Here is a 13,021-nt window from a genome sequence, read left to right as displayed (position 1 = left end):
GAAAATAGTAAAAATAAAGAAAAATCCTTGAATGAGTAGGTTTGGCCAAATTTTTGACTGGTACTGTACATGCCTCCTTTAAGACCCTATGATCTGTGAACCGTACATGATACAGACAACACCTTGAGTTCATTATAATCCCAATAGTGTGCTCTAAAATATGGAGCATTTATACATTCCGTAATACAATTTTATATATGAATTTATTAAACATTAAAACTATTAATGTTAATGTCTAAAAAGTACCCATTTTTGATTTTGTTAATTTTGTGACATTATTTTAAGCAATATACTCTACAAGTACATCCACTTTCCAGAGTGGGCTCTCTGCTGATTTTCAAGTTATGATACATTTTATAAGCACAACCAATACTGTGAATGTGAAAATGGATTCAAAGGGAACTCCCTCTGCTGGTGTTTTGCTGAATATGCAATCCTACAATAGGGATGTGATCGGTTAATTACCTATAATGTAATTTTCCTTATATCAAATGGATAATTTCTTTAAAAGTACCAGAGAGCCCACTCTTGAAATGTTATGTGTTTTAAATTAAGAGAAAATTGTTCCAAACAATGTCTAAAAGTAAGCTAAATTAAGATGTGATTCATGCTTAATAAATTAATGTAGACATACTCCATATTTTATAATGAAAACAAGATGTTCTATGTACCATGTACGGTTCACGGATTATAGGGTCTTACAGGAGTCATATACATGTAGACAATGAACATATAGACCAGCGGTTCCCAACCAGGGGTACTAGCACCCAATGGGGGTACTTGAAAAGACTCACGAGACCATAGGGTTACTGGTAAAATGCACATGAGGGGGTACTTCAGGCATACTCCGGGCAGAGCTAATTTCAGTTGGTGGTACAATAACCATAAAAGGTTGGGAACCACTGTCATAGTCCATATAGGTTTAAAAAGGGCCTAAAATAGCCACTTTCATCAAGATCTTCTCAAAAATGGTTTGTGATACAAATGTAAAAAGCATGTTAAACATTCTTCCTCCCAATTAAGTTTTTGTGGGAATTGTCAGAACAATCTGTGACACCAAAAATATTGCTCTATTACAGTAGGAAAAATAGGAATCCCAACAGTAGAAATCCCAACACCCATCTAAAAAAGGCAAAGGTTTGGAAAGCTGTAAGCCATTAAAATTAAGAATGTCCTGTCTGGTTTACATTAACTCTTGGCTTTTTGGGGTTGAAAGAACTGCAAAGTTTTCTTTCCTTGGCCTCATTAATCAAAAGAAGCCTCCAGGAGCTGTGTCCATGTGCCGTGCTCTATTACAAGAAGCAGGAGTGTTTGTGTGTGGGTTTGGGTTTGTATGTAGGTGTGTGTGAGTGAGAGTAATGCACACATGTACTCATGTATACACACACACATGCACAAGCAAGCACACACACAGCAAGGAATTAATCATTTGTCACTGTGGGGAACAATCTATACTGAGCCTATAGCCATAGTAGAGATGTACTGGTGCTACAATGATCGTGTGTGTGTGCGTGTGTGTGTGTGTGTGTGTGTGTGTGTGTGTGTGTCCTATTTAACCCTGTGTTGTCTTATTAAGGGTCAAAAATGACCCGCCACTATGTTTAACAGACGAGAAAAAACCCTAAATTATATTTTTTCAACTTGAAATTGGATGACTTTTCAAAGAGTGACCCCAACATTAGAAAATGTGAAACATCACATTTGTTAACATTTCCATGAAAGCTGTACACCACCAGGGTACAACGACTGTCTTAGGGTCATTATTGACCCGGCAATTATAAAATCTTTACACACCACAAACCACAAAGACACACACACACACACACACGTACACAATGAGAAATTGAGATTGTGTGCTACTGATTGAACTCAGACAAAACTAAAATGTTATTGTGCATGTGCAGCATCTCCCCTCTACGACCCCTCCATGACCCCACACATGACGAAAGTTCAGATACAAAATAAAAACTATTTCAGACAAAATAAACAACATTTCCAACAAAATAAAAATGTCTTGAAAGGATTGTTACCTAATGGCGAATGCAGTCAGAGGCAATAAAGGTGCTTCAGATGACAGTCCTCTGAGTTCTCTCTTTGCTGAAGCCATGAGTGCACATTTCAGTGCCCAACAGGTCGTAGATCTGATTTTTTCAGATGTCCAGGAGGAACAAGAGAACAATGATTTAGAAGAGGAGGAGGTATCTGAAGAAGGAGATTGGGAAGAATTCAACCCAGAGCATGATGCATCATCTTCAGATGAAGAAGAAATCCCCCAAGCTGAAAGAGAGACATTTTTGTCAAAGAACAGCAAAATAATCTGTCATCAGGGCAGGATGACAGCACAAAATGTCATAAGGATGACCCCAGGGACCACAAGACATGCAGTTGCCCATGCCCAGGACATCGCCTCAACATTCTACATGTTCATCACACCAGCCAATTAGAGTTGATTGATTTATGTTCTTCACGTTTTTGTTTTGAATCTATTATCTTATTTTATTCTTATTTATTGATGTTGTTTATACACCTTGTGGGTGGGGGCAATGGTTCAAAAAATGGGAGAAGACTAGTATTTTGGAGTTGAATTCCTCATTGTACGGTATATAAGAATATATCACTATGTTGCCAAAAAAGTTCAAGACTGTTATTGTTTCCCTTCAATAAAATGCATTCAAAACTACTTTCTGCTACTTTCTTAGGCTATACACGTGCTATCTCTTGTTTAAAAAATTATGTTTACACCTATGCAGTACCTTTAGCAATAATAATAATAATAATAATAAACCTCTACTTTACTAAAGAGAACAATTATGACAGGTGTGTTGTAATGAAAATGAGTGGTGTCCACTGATTAAATGCAGTCTTTCTGCATTGTGAAGAGGGAAAACCCAGATATTCACAAAATGTGTGATGAATGACAGGTTGTATCTTCATGCAAAATAGATTTGGGGTTTAAAATTCAATGAAGATGCTTTATTTTAGGGGTTTAGTGAAGGCGGGTCATTTTTACCCTTAGGACAAGGGGAGTATACAGAATGTTAAGACTACACAAGGGTTAAGTCCAGACCTGTTGGCTTGAGGACAGCACCTATAAAAGATAGGACAATACCATGGAAATGACAGAGGATCATTGAGTCAAACCAATATCAATGCTCCCACTTCAAAGCAGGCCTTTAGCCTAATCAATGACGGTGCATTAAGGAAGGTACGAACCAGGATGAAGTGAACAGCCCAAATCTCTTAATAATCAGGTCCTACTGGCTGCTGATCTCTGTCTAAAATGTCACAGAGTACCTGGTTTGTATCATAGACTTATGGTACACCAGCCAAGCATTTGCGTTACGGTATCCCTATTAGAACAGCCTCAGGATGTGAGACACCATTGTGGGGAATACTGCCTGCCTGCTATATCCGCAGCATCATCAGCACAGCAACGCTTGCGGCTTGTGTTCGAGTGTATGTCCTATTAAGAGACGTACGTCGAAGGAAGCGTATGCATTCAGGGAAGTGGCTCATGGACTGTTGATTTTCTTCTTCGGGATCGGTGGGTCCCCCACGGAACAGTTGAGCTAACGTAGGCTTAATGGGATGAGGTTGTAAGTAACAAGAACATCTCCCAGGACATATACATGTCTGATATTGTCAGAAAGCTTAAATTCTTGTTAATCTAACTGCACTGTCAAATTTACAGTAGCTATTTCAGTGAAAGAATACCATGTTATTGTTTGAGGAGAGTGCACAGCTATGAACTTGAAAAGTTATTAATAAACCAATTAGGCATATTCGGGCAGTCTTGACACAACATTTTGAACAGGAATGCAATGGTTCATTGGCTCAGTCTAAAACTTTGAGCATCCACTGCTGCCATCTAGTGCCCAAAATCTAAATTACAACGGGCTGAATAATACATTATGGCCTTTCTCTTGCATTTCAAAGACGATGGCACAAAAAAAATACAATTTTAGCAATTTTCTTTTACCAGATTGAATGTGTTATATTCTCATACATTCATTTCACATTTCCACAAACTTCAAAGTGTTTCCTCAAATGGTATCAACAATTTGCATATACTTGCTTCAATGCCTGAGCTACAGGCAGTTAGAGTTGGGTATGTCATTTTAGGTGAAAATTTAAAAAAAGGGGCGGATCCTTATGAGGTTGAAGATGTCATCTGCCTTCATCCAGGACACACTTCTTTTCAAATCAAACACACTCCTGAAAACTGCCATCTTCAACAAATGTGTGAACTTTTCAATCCCACTTGGCCGCACTCGGACGACAATGAACTGTCTGTTAATTGCCTTAACTGGCCCAGATTTGTCTGCTCTCTGGGACATAGTCCGCATCCTAAAAGTTAGTGATTTCCCGGTAATGAACAGCCTGTAAAATTGCCTTTTAGTTCCAATGTTCTTCTATAAGTCTCCTACTGTACATGCAGCCGTGTACTTCAGGATTTGTTATTCTATAGATGAGCTCACATAAGGCTTGCCTGGCACATCACTTGAGCACGCTATTACCTATAATTTCCCTCACTCAGCTGAAGTTGGCCCTTCTCTCGCTGCTCCCATCCAAGCACAGCAGTCGATGATTGATTACATCAAAAAATAGCCCTCGCAATTCACACAATTCCTTTCATGTCCAAAATGCCATTGACGTCTTGATTTATGTCAGGAAGTGTCCGTGTTGAGTTAGTGTAGTGTAGGTAGTGTAGTGTCTTGTACTCGACAAACGTAATGTCCTTCAGGGACACTACTATAGTTTTTTGGTCAGATGAATGTCTTGTAATAGATGTGTTCTTTGTGTGTGTTCTTATGAGAATGTTCCAGTGGTTAGTGCTTTGGAAGCTCCCTTCTGTGGCGCTTGGTTCCCCCTGTTGCTACTTTTACTACATGGGAGACTGAAACTAAGCGACCGACAGTCGCAATATGGGCTCTTCAGATGGCCCATTAATGACCAGAGTCGGTGCTCTCTCACAGAGTGCAATGTAAGGGTTACTCTGAAGACTTTAATACACTGGGAAGGCATTACAGGTCCATTAGCAGTAAGTAATCATGCCTTTTCTAGCCTGGAGCCCTTGTATCAGTACCATTGATGCGCAGTCCATCAGTATGCTAGTAGCATGGATGGACGCTAGACTATATCCAACAGGTCACCTTTCTCTCCTTGTATTCCTGACAGTCCTGGTGACAGAAGCGAGGAGTTGATTCCCTTAGCTCTGTCTCTTCGCATATTACTCCCCCCAAATCCTCCCTCTGTTCTGCTCTCTTTCTCTCGTTCACCTTTAAAGGCCTGCAACAACGATAAATGTAATAACACCGGAAAATGTACGAATATTTCTATTTGTAATAACTTTTCAATTTTTGTATGTAATAAACCTGGTAAATGTAATAACTTGCCAGTAAATGTTGAACTGTAAGCTTAATAATCAATGTTTTTATGTACTGCTTCCCTCAATTTGATGACATACCACCACCCACTGCCAATTATGACACAAATGAACTCATGCACATCATACAGGAATACTCATACATAGAGACACTCACAAGCACACATTGAAATGTACACATGCACACACACACACACGCACACGCACGCACGCACCCACGCACACAGAGATAAAAAAAGACCTGAATGAATCTGTAGGCCATAATTGTAAACATATAATCTGCAATAGTTACCTGCAAACAATAATGAGTTGTTAGGACATCCTGGGACGTCACGAAATGGTCGACTGGAGGTTTTGTCAAGTTCCCAGTATGATTGAATCTCCCCTTTCCACAGTGGGGTGACATTAGCTTTAACCCAAACGGTTCAGACGCTACAGACAGAAGTTGGCACGTCGACGGTACCGACTTCAGATGGTCGTAGAGCTAAACAGAGAACACCATGGTGTTCGTGAGAATCTCCCCTTTCCATAACACTGGCAGATGCAGTGGACTGAGACACATCCAATGCAAAACCTGATATCTCTAGCTTAAACTGAGGATTTGTATTTTAATTTTTTTGTTATGTCACTTCAATTCACTCTAGGGGCGTTGACCTCTGTCTGGTGAGTTCTGTGCAATACTTTGGATAAAGTTGTGACATATAAGGCGGCAGGTGGCCAAGGATAGGGAGAGAGACTTTTATTGTGGTTTAATTCAACATCTTGGGAACTCTTTTGGACTGTGTCGTTCATCACCCTGGAAAGATTATTACCTTATTGTGTTATTTGTGTGGGGATGGTTGTGAACGGGGATAAACAGAGCCCCAGGCCCAATGTTTGAGAATTTAAAAGTAACAGTGTGATAATGGTTTTCTGTCTTATCCCCAATGGGTAGTGAGATGAGGTGGGCATGCTGTTACTGTTGACTTCCTTTCTGCTCTCTCTTCAGTAATCACTTCCATTCACATGTCATCAATTCTGCTTGCTGGACAAGCTGTAAAACCAAAATAGCAGTCTCTTGTCTCTTTCTATCTCCCTCCTACGCTCCCCCCCCCCCTCCCTCTATCCTTTATTGGCAGGTTAATACCTCCATGGTGATCCCTTTTCATGAAGATAATATGTTGACCTCTGCTGTAATATTTACATATTTTCCTCCATCTTTTATTGCATTTTCATCTTACGGTCACCTGTGACGAGCCAGCTAGCTGTCAAAATCCCAGTTACATGTAGAGTAGCCGCAGGCCTACTCAAGCTCTCCCATTTTTGTTGCCATGAAATCAGTGGGATTTACAATAAGTTTCTCTATGGCATTAGGAGTTACAGGAAAGAGGGAAAGGTGTGACAGTGCTTGGCTTTTCTGGTGTGATGTCATCTCAGTGAATGTTCCTGTGCGGTCCAGTTGTTAGAGCTCCTCTGTACAACTGTGTCTCTGTCACTGTACCTGAGGAGGCAGGGAGGAGAGAAGAAGGAGGGAGGAACAAAGGAGCAGGAGAGTGGACCTGTCTTCGGAGAGAGGGAGAGAGGGAGGAGCTCCCAAGAAAAAGAGAATCACATACAACATGTTTGTCAAAGCTGAGAGAGAGAGAGTTAGAGGGAGGGAGAAAGAGAAAAGGGGGAATGCTGCCTGAAATACCAAAGAAAATGACTCAACTGGTGCGGTGATCATACCTCCTTTGGAAAAGATGCTATCGACAGCATGGTACAAGCTCTATCTCTCTACACATCGTAGTTATCTTAGTTCTTTGTAGATACTTATCTCTTACTTTCAGGGCTGTTTAGACCATGGCTTCCATAGGATGGTTTATGGTGGTTCTAGTGGGCTTTTGGAGTCAGTTAAGCCCTAGTTGGGGAGCTAATAACAGGCTTGGCAGATACCGCTACCAACGCAGGAACTGCTTCACCTGTTTTTATGGATACAGTGGCTACAACACGGGACACATGCATGGTGCAGGTGAGTGAGAAGTATGTGCTGTGTGCATAGTGCTCTACCATAGTAGCGACTTTGATGGGGGTGGGGGCCATAACATTTTTTAAGTCATCATGAGGGGCAGCAGTGGCTTGAGGGTCTGCGTACTCACATACATACCCACAGATGCAGTCAGAGACGGCCATAGTCTTTTGGGAACCCTAAGCGAATACATTTTGTTGGGTATTTTGTATTCATGCAATTCTACTCATTTTGCCATGGGGAGGGGAAAACACTGCTATTTGATTTGAACTCTCAACCTTAAGACTGGAAAAAATATATATAATAATTGTGGCTTAAGCCTACAAAGTTGCCCTTCCCTGACATAGTATACCCGTCCTGGCTGTACTGTATGACGATAGACAATGTCACTTACATCTTCTGGAATGCAAGAGAACCCCTAGTCTGAGAGATTATAATTCTGAATCATGGCGTCTGTGTGTGTTGACATCTGACATGTCACTAAATGATCAGTGTTGGCTGTAGCTTCCGTCCCTCTCCTCGCCCCTACCTGGGCTCGAACCAGGGACCCTCTGCACACATCAACAATAGCCACCCTCGAAGCATCATTACCCATCGCTCCCTAAAAGCCGTGGCCATTTTTCCAGCCAAAGAGAGCAGTAACAAAAAGCAGAAATAGAGATCAAATTAATCACTAACCTTTGATGATCTTCATCAGATGACACTCATAGGACTTCATGTTACACAATACATGTATGTTTTGTTCGGTAAAGTATATATTTATATCCAAAAATCTGAATTTAGGCGGGACGCTACTGTCTCACTTGGCAAAAAGCCTGAGAAAATGCAGAGCGCCATATTCAAAATAATTACTATGAAAATTACTATAAAACGAAACTTCCATTTAATCACACATGAAAGATACCAAATTAAAGCTACACTAGTTTTGAATCCAGCCAACATGTCAGAATTCAAATAGGCTTTTCGGCGAAAGCATACGATGCTATTTTCTGAGGATAGCACCATTGTAAACCAAGAGAAATAAGCATATTCCAACCCTGCAGGCACGACACAAAACGCAGAAATAAAAATATAATTCATGCCTTACCTTTGACGAGCTTCTGTTGTTGGCACTCCAATATGTCCCATAAACATCACAAATGGTCCTTTTGTTTGATTAATTCCATCGATATATATCCAAAATGTCGATTTATTTGGCGCGTTTGATCCTGAAAAACACAGGTTCCAACTTTCTCAAACGTGACGACAAAATATCTCAAAGGTTACCTGTAAACTTTTGTAATACAACTTTAGGTATTTTTTAACGTTAATAATCCATAAAATTGAAGACGGGATGATCTGTGTTCAATACAGGATTAAAACCAACCGTAGCATGCCTTCTGGTCATGCGCTTCTATCTCACAGGACACCTAGAGTGACTCGACTTCAAGATGGCCGTATTTCTTCATTACACAAAGGAATAACCTCAACCAATTTCTCTAGACTGTTGAGATCCAGTGGAAGCCGTAGGAACAAGCAAGTCGCTTCGGTTTCTGGTTTCCCAATGAAAACTCATTGAAAAGAGAGTGACCTCAAAAAAATTAAAATCTGAATGGTTTGTCCTCGGGGTTTCGCCTGCTAAATAACTTCTGTTATACTCACAGACATGATTCAAACAGTTTTATAAACTTCAGAGTGTTTTCTATCCAAATCTACTAATAATATGCATATCTTATTTTCTGCGGATGAATAGCTGGCAGTTTAATTTGGGTATGCTTTTCATCCAAACGTGAAAATGCTGCCCCCTACCCTAGAGAAGTTAAAGTGACTAGTGATACATTTATTACATCCAATTTTTTATTATTAAAGTGGCTAGAGATTGAGTCAGTATGTTGGCAGCAGCCACTCAATGTTAGTGATGGCTGTTTAACAGTCTGATGGCCTTGAGATAGAAGCTGTTATTCAGTCTCTCGGTCCCAGCTTTGATGCACCTGTACTGACCTTGCCTTCTGGATGATAGCAGGGTGAACAGGCAGTGGCTGGGTGGTTGTTGTCCTTGATGATTTTTTTGCCTTCCTGTGACATCAGGTGGTGTAGGTGTCCTGGAGAGCAGGTAGTTTGCCCCCGGTGATGCGTTGTGCAGACCTCACTACCCTCTGGACAGCCTTATGGTTGTGGGCGGAGCAGTTGCTGTACCAGGCGGTGATACAGCCCGACCAGATGCTCTCGATTGTGCATCTGTAAAGTTTGTGAGTCTTTGGTGACAAGCCAGCCTTCTGAGGTTGAAGAGGCGCTGTTGCTCCTTCTCACCACGCTGTCTGTGTGGGTGTACCATTTCAGTTTGTCCGTGATGTGTACGCCGAGGAACTTAAAACTTTCCACTTTCTTCATGAGACATAATAATTGTAATTTGAAGACGATATAACATGTAAATATAATTGTTAGCAGAAGAATTACTGAGGATTAAATAATGCTGTAATTGAAAATTGTACACCAATGTAGGCTACAGGCACTTTGAGAGCTAGAATTGATTTTGTACCATATGTTCTCATCAAATATGTTGTCTTCTCACACTATTCAAACCCCACAATTAAATAAACAGCTTATGAAGCTCTCTTAGCCTATAGATCACATTATCACAAACAAGTCACCTTGAACTAAAATGATGCACATCATCATCTTCTCATCATCTTCTCTCTTTTGTGGCACCAATGTGAGGGTTTATGGCAGGGGAACTGGTGTTGCAGTAGTCAGGCGTGTGGTGTAGGAATAATGACAAGCGAATCTGGGGAGCTTTGTTTTCACATTGCCCTAAAAAAGGGAACTTGACCACCTCTCGAGATGATCTCAGTTCAGTTCGGTTCTCTTTGGGGGCTCTTTGAGGGGTCTGAGTTCCTTTGGAGTGTTCACACTGCCCCCAAAATTAAGCAAATCACAAAAATTGGCTGAAAGGGACTAAGTGTGAAAACACCCTTCGACTAGATATTAGAGTTATAGACTACCTGGCATATTCAATCTGCAGATGCAGCAGTTTCTTTGTTGTTTCTTTGACTTGGTGAATTCCTGTGATCCTCCTGATTTATGACAGTTGGAGTTCAGTTGCTTTTTGAATGCGTCTTATCATTGTCCAGTAAGAGTATGGCAAGCACAGGGAGATCCTGGCACCACACACAACCATGCATGGACACACACAAGAACTCACTCACACATGCACACACATTCATGTGTGCACACACACGCACGCAATCACGCACACGCCAATGCTACTTCCCAAAACCAAGGTTCGGCTGCACTCCATACCTCTAATCCTGAAAAATGTTGTGATATTGGACCGCAGCGGACCACAGTCTTGTAACCCCCACAGGTTGCCAAACTGAGAACTTGATCTGAGCCATGTGTGTTCCATCTCTGGTCGTGGTTCCAGTTCCAAACATGTTGATGCTGGCTGTGAGTGTGGGAGAGACCCCAGGGCAGCTGTTTAGGACATTACAACTGAGTTGTGTTGTGCTAGTCAGTGTGAATTTCATGGCTGTTGGTGAGACGTCAGTGACTTGATTTCAAAGAAACTAAGGAAACCATGTTTGTTCTCCATAAATCTTGAATGGAGAATAAGCTCTCGTCTTATTAAGAAAATGTCACTTCATTGCTTTGATGGAGTCAGCAACTCTCTTCATAGTGACATACTGTATTTGTTATGACTGCTTTTTTCTGCAATATACACTGCTCAAAAAAATAAAGGGAACACTTAAACAACACAATGTAACTCCAAGTCAATCACACTTCTGTGAAATCAAACTGTCCACTTAGGAAGCAACACTGATTGACAATACATTTCACATGCTGTTGTGCAAATGGAATAGACAAAAGGTGGAAATTATAGGCAATTAGCAAGACACCCCAAATAAAGGAGTGGTTCTGCAGGTGGTGACCACAGACCACTTCTCAGTTCCTATGCTTCCTGGCTGATGTTTTGGTCACTTTTGAATGCTGGCGGTGCTTTCACTGTAGTGGTAGCATGAGACGGAGTCTACAACCCACACAAGTGGCTCAGGTAGTGCAGCTGATCCAGGATGGCACATCTATACGAGCTGTGGCAAGAAGGTTTGCTGTGTCTGTCAGCGTAGTGTCCAGAGCATGGAGGCGCTACCAGGAGACAGGCCAGTACATCAGGAAACGTGGAGGAGGCCGTAGGAGGGAAACAACCCAGCAGCAGGACCGCTACAACCCAGCAGCAGGACTGCCTTTGTGCAAGGAGGAGCACTGCCAGAGCCCTGCAAAATGACCTCCAGCAGGCCACAAATGTGCCTCCATGCTCTAAATCTACTGTGCAGGAAACACCACTGTGACAACCAACCCCAGTTTACCCTAGAATACAGTGCATTCGGAAAGTATTCAGACCCCTTGACTTTTTCCATATTTGTTACGTTACAGCCTTATTCTAAAATGGATCAAAAAATACTTTTCCTCATCAATCTACACACAATACCCCATAACGACAGAGCAAAAACAGGTTTTAAAAATGTTTGCAAATGTATTAAAAATAAAAAAACAGAAATAACTTATTTACATAAGTATTCAGACCTTTTGCCATGAGACTCGAAATTGAGCTCAGGTGCATCCTGTTTCCATTGATCATCCTTGAGATGTTTTTACAATTTGAATAGAGTCCACCTGTGGTAAATTCAATTGACTGGACATTATTTGGAAAGGCACACACCTGTCTATATAAGGTCCCACAGTTGACAGTGCATGTCACGGGCAAAAACAAAGCCATGAGGTCGAAGGAATTGCCCGTAGAGCTCAGAGACAGGATTGTGTCGAGGCACAGATCTGGGGAGGGGTACCCAAACATTTATGCAGCATTGAAGGTCACCAAGAACACAGTGGCCTCCTTCATTCTTAAATGCAAGAAGTTTGGAACCACCAAGACGCTTCCTAGAGCTGGCCGCCCGGCCAAACTGAGCAATCGGGGGACAAGGGCCGTGGTCAGGGAGGTGACCAAGAACCCGATGGTCACTCTTGACAGAGCTCCAGAGTTCCTCTGTGGAGATGGGAGAACCTTCCAGAAGAACAACCATCTCTGCAGCACTACACCAATCTGACCTTTATGTTACAGAGGCCAGATGGAAGACACTCCTCAGTAAAAAGCACACGACAGTCCCCTTGGAGTTTGCCAAAAGACACCTAAAGACTCTCAGACCATAAGAAACAAGATTCTCTGGTCTGATGAAACCAAGATTGTACTCTTTGGCCTGAATGCCAAGTGTCACGTCTGGAGGAAACGTGGCACCATCCCTACAGTGAAGCATGGTGGTGGCAACATCATGCTGTGGGGATGTTTTTCAGAGACTAGTCAGGACTGAGGGAAAGATGAACGGAGCAAAGTACAGAGAAATCCTTGATGAAAACCTGCTCCAGTGCGCTCAGGACCTCAGACTGGGGAGAAGGTTCACCTTCCAACAGGACAACAACCCTAAGCACACAGCCAAGACAATGTAGGAGTGGTTTCGGGGCAAGTCTCTGAATGTCCTTGAGTGGCCCAGCCAGAGCCCGGACTTGAACCAAATCAAACATCTCTGGAGAGACCTGTAAATAGCTGTGCAGCAACTCTCCCCATCCAACCAACAGAGCTTGAGAGGATCTGCAGAGAAGAATGGGAGAAACTCCCC

At 41.9% G+C, this 13,021-nt stretch overlaps 1 protein-coding gene across 2 annotated transcripts in view; it reads left to right on the top strand.

Moving 5' to 3' along the window:
* Window positions 1-13,021, top strand: part of LOC129830039 (multiple epidermal growth factor-like domains protein 6) — a 140,423-nt gene that overhangs the window by 60,923 nt on the left and 66,479 nt on the right. The window contains exon 1 of one of the 2 annotated variants that reach the window (XM_055892206.1): window positions 6,990-7,376. The exons of the other annotated variant lie outside the window; for it this stretch is intronic. Coding sequence (XP_055748181.1) covers window positions 7,208-7,376 — 169 coding nt within the window. The 5' untranslated portion in view covers window positions 6,990-7,207. Of the gene's footprint in view, window positions 1-6,989; window positions 7,377-13,021 lie in introns of those variants that run through there. 2 annotated transcript variants of the gene reach the window in all.

This window comes from Salvelinus fontinalis, chromosome 31 (assembly GCF_029448725.1).
Source record: "Salvelinus fontinalis isolate EN_2023a chromosome 31, ASM2944872v1, whole genome shotgun sequence".
Taxonomy (NCBI): Eukaryota; Metazoa; Chordata; class Actinopteri; order Salmoniformes; family Salmonidae; genus Salvelinus; species Salvelinus fontinalis.
Note: the sequence above shows the minus strand (reverse complement) of the source record. Positions and strands in the feature narration are given on the sequence as shown.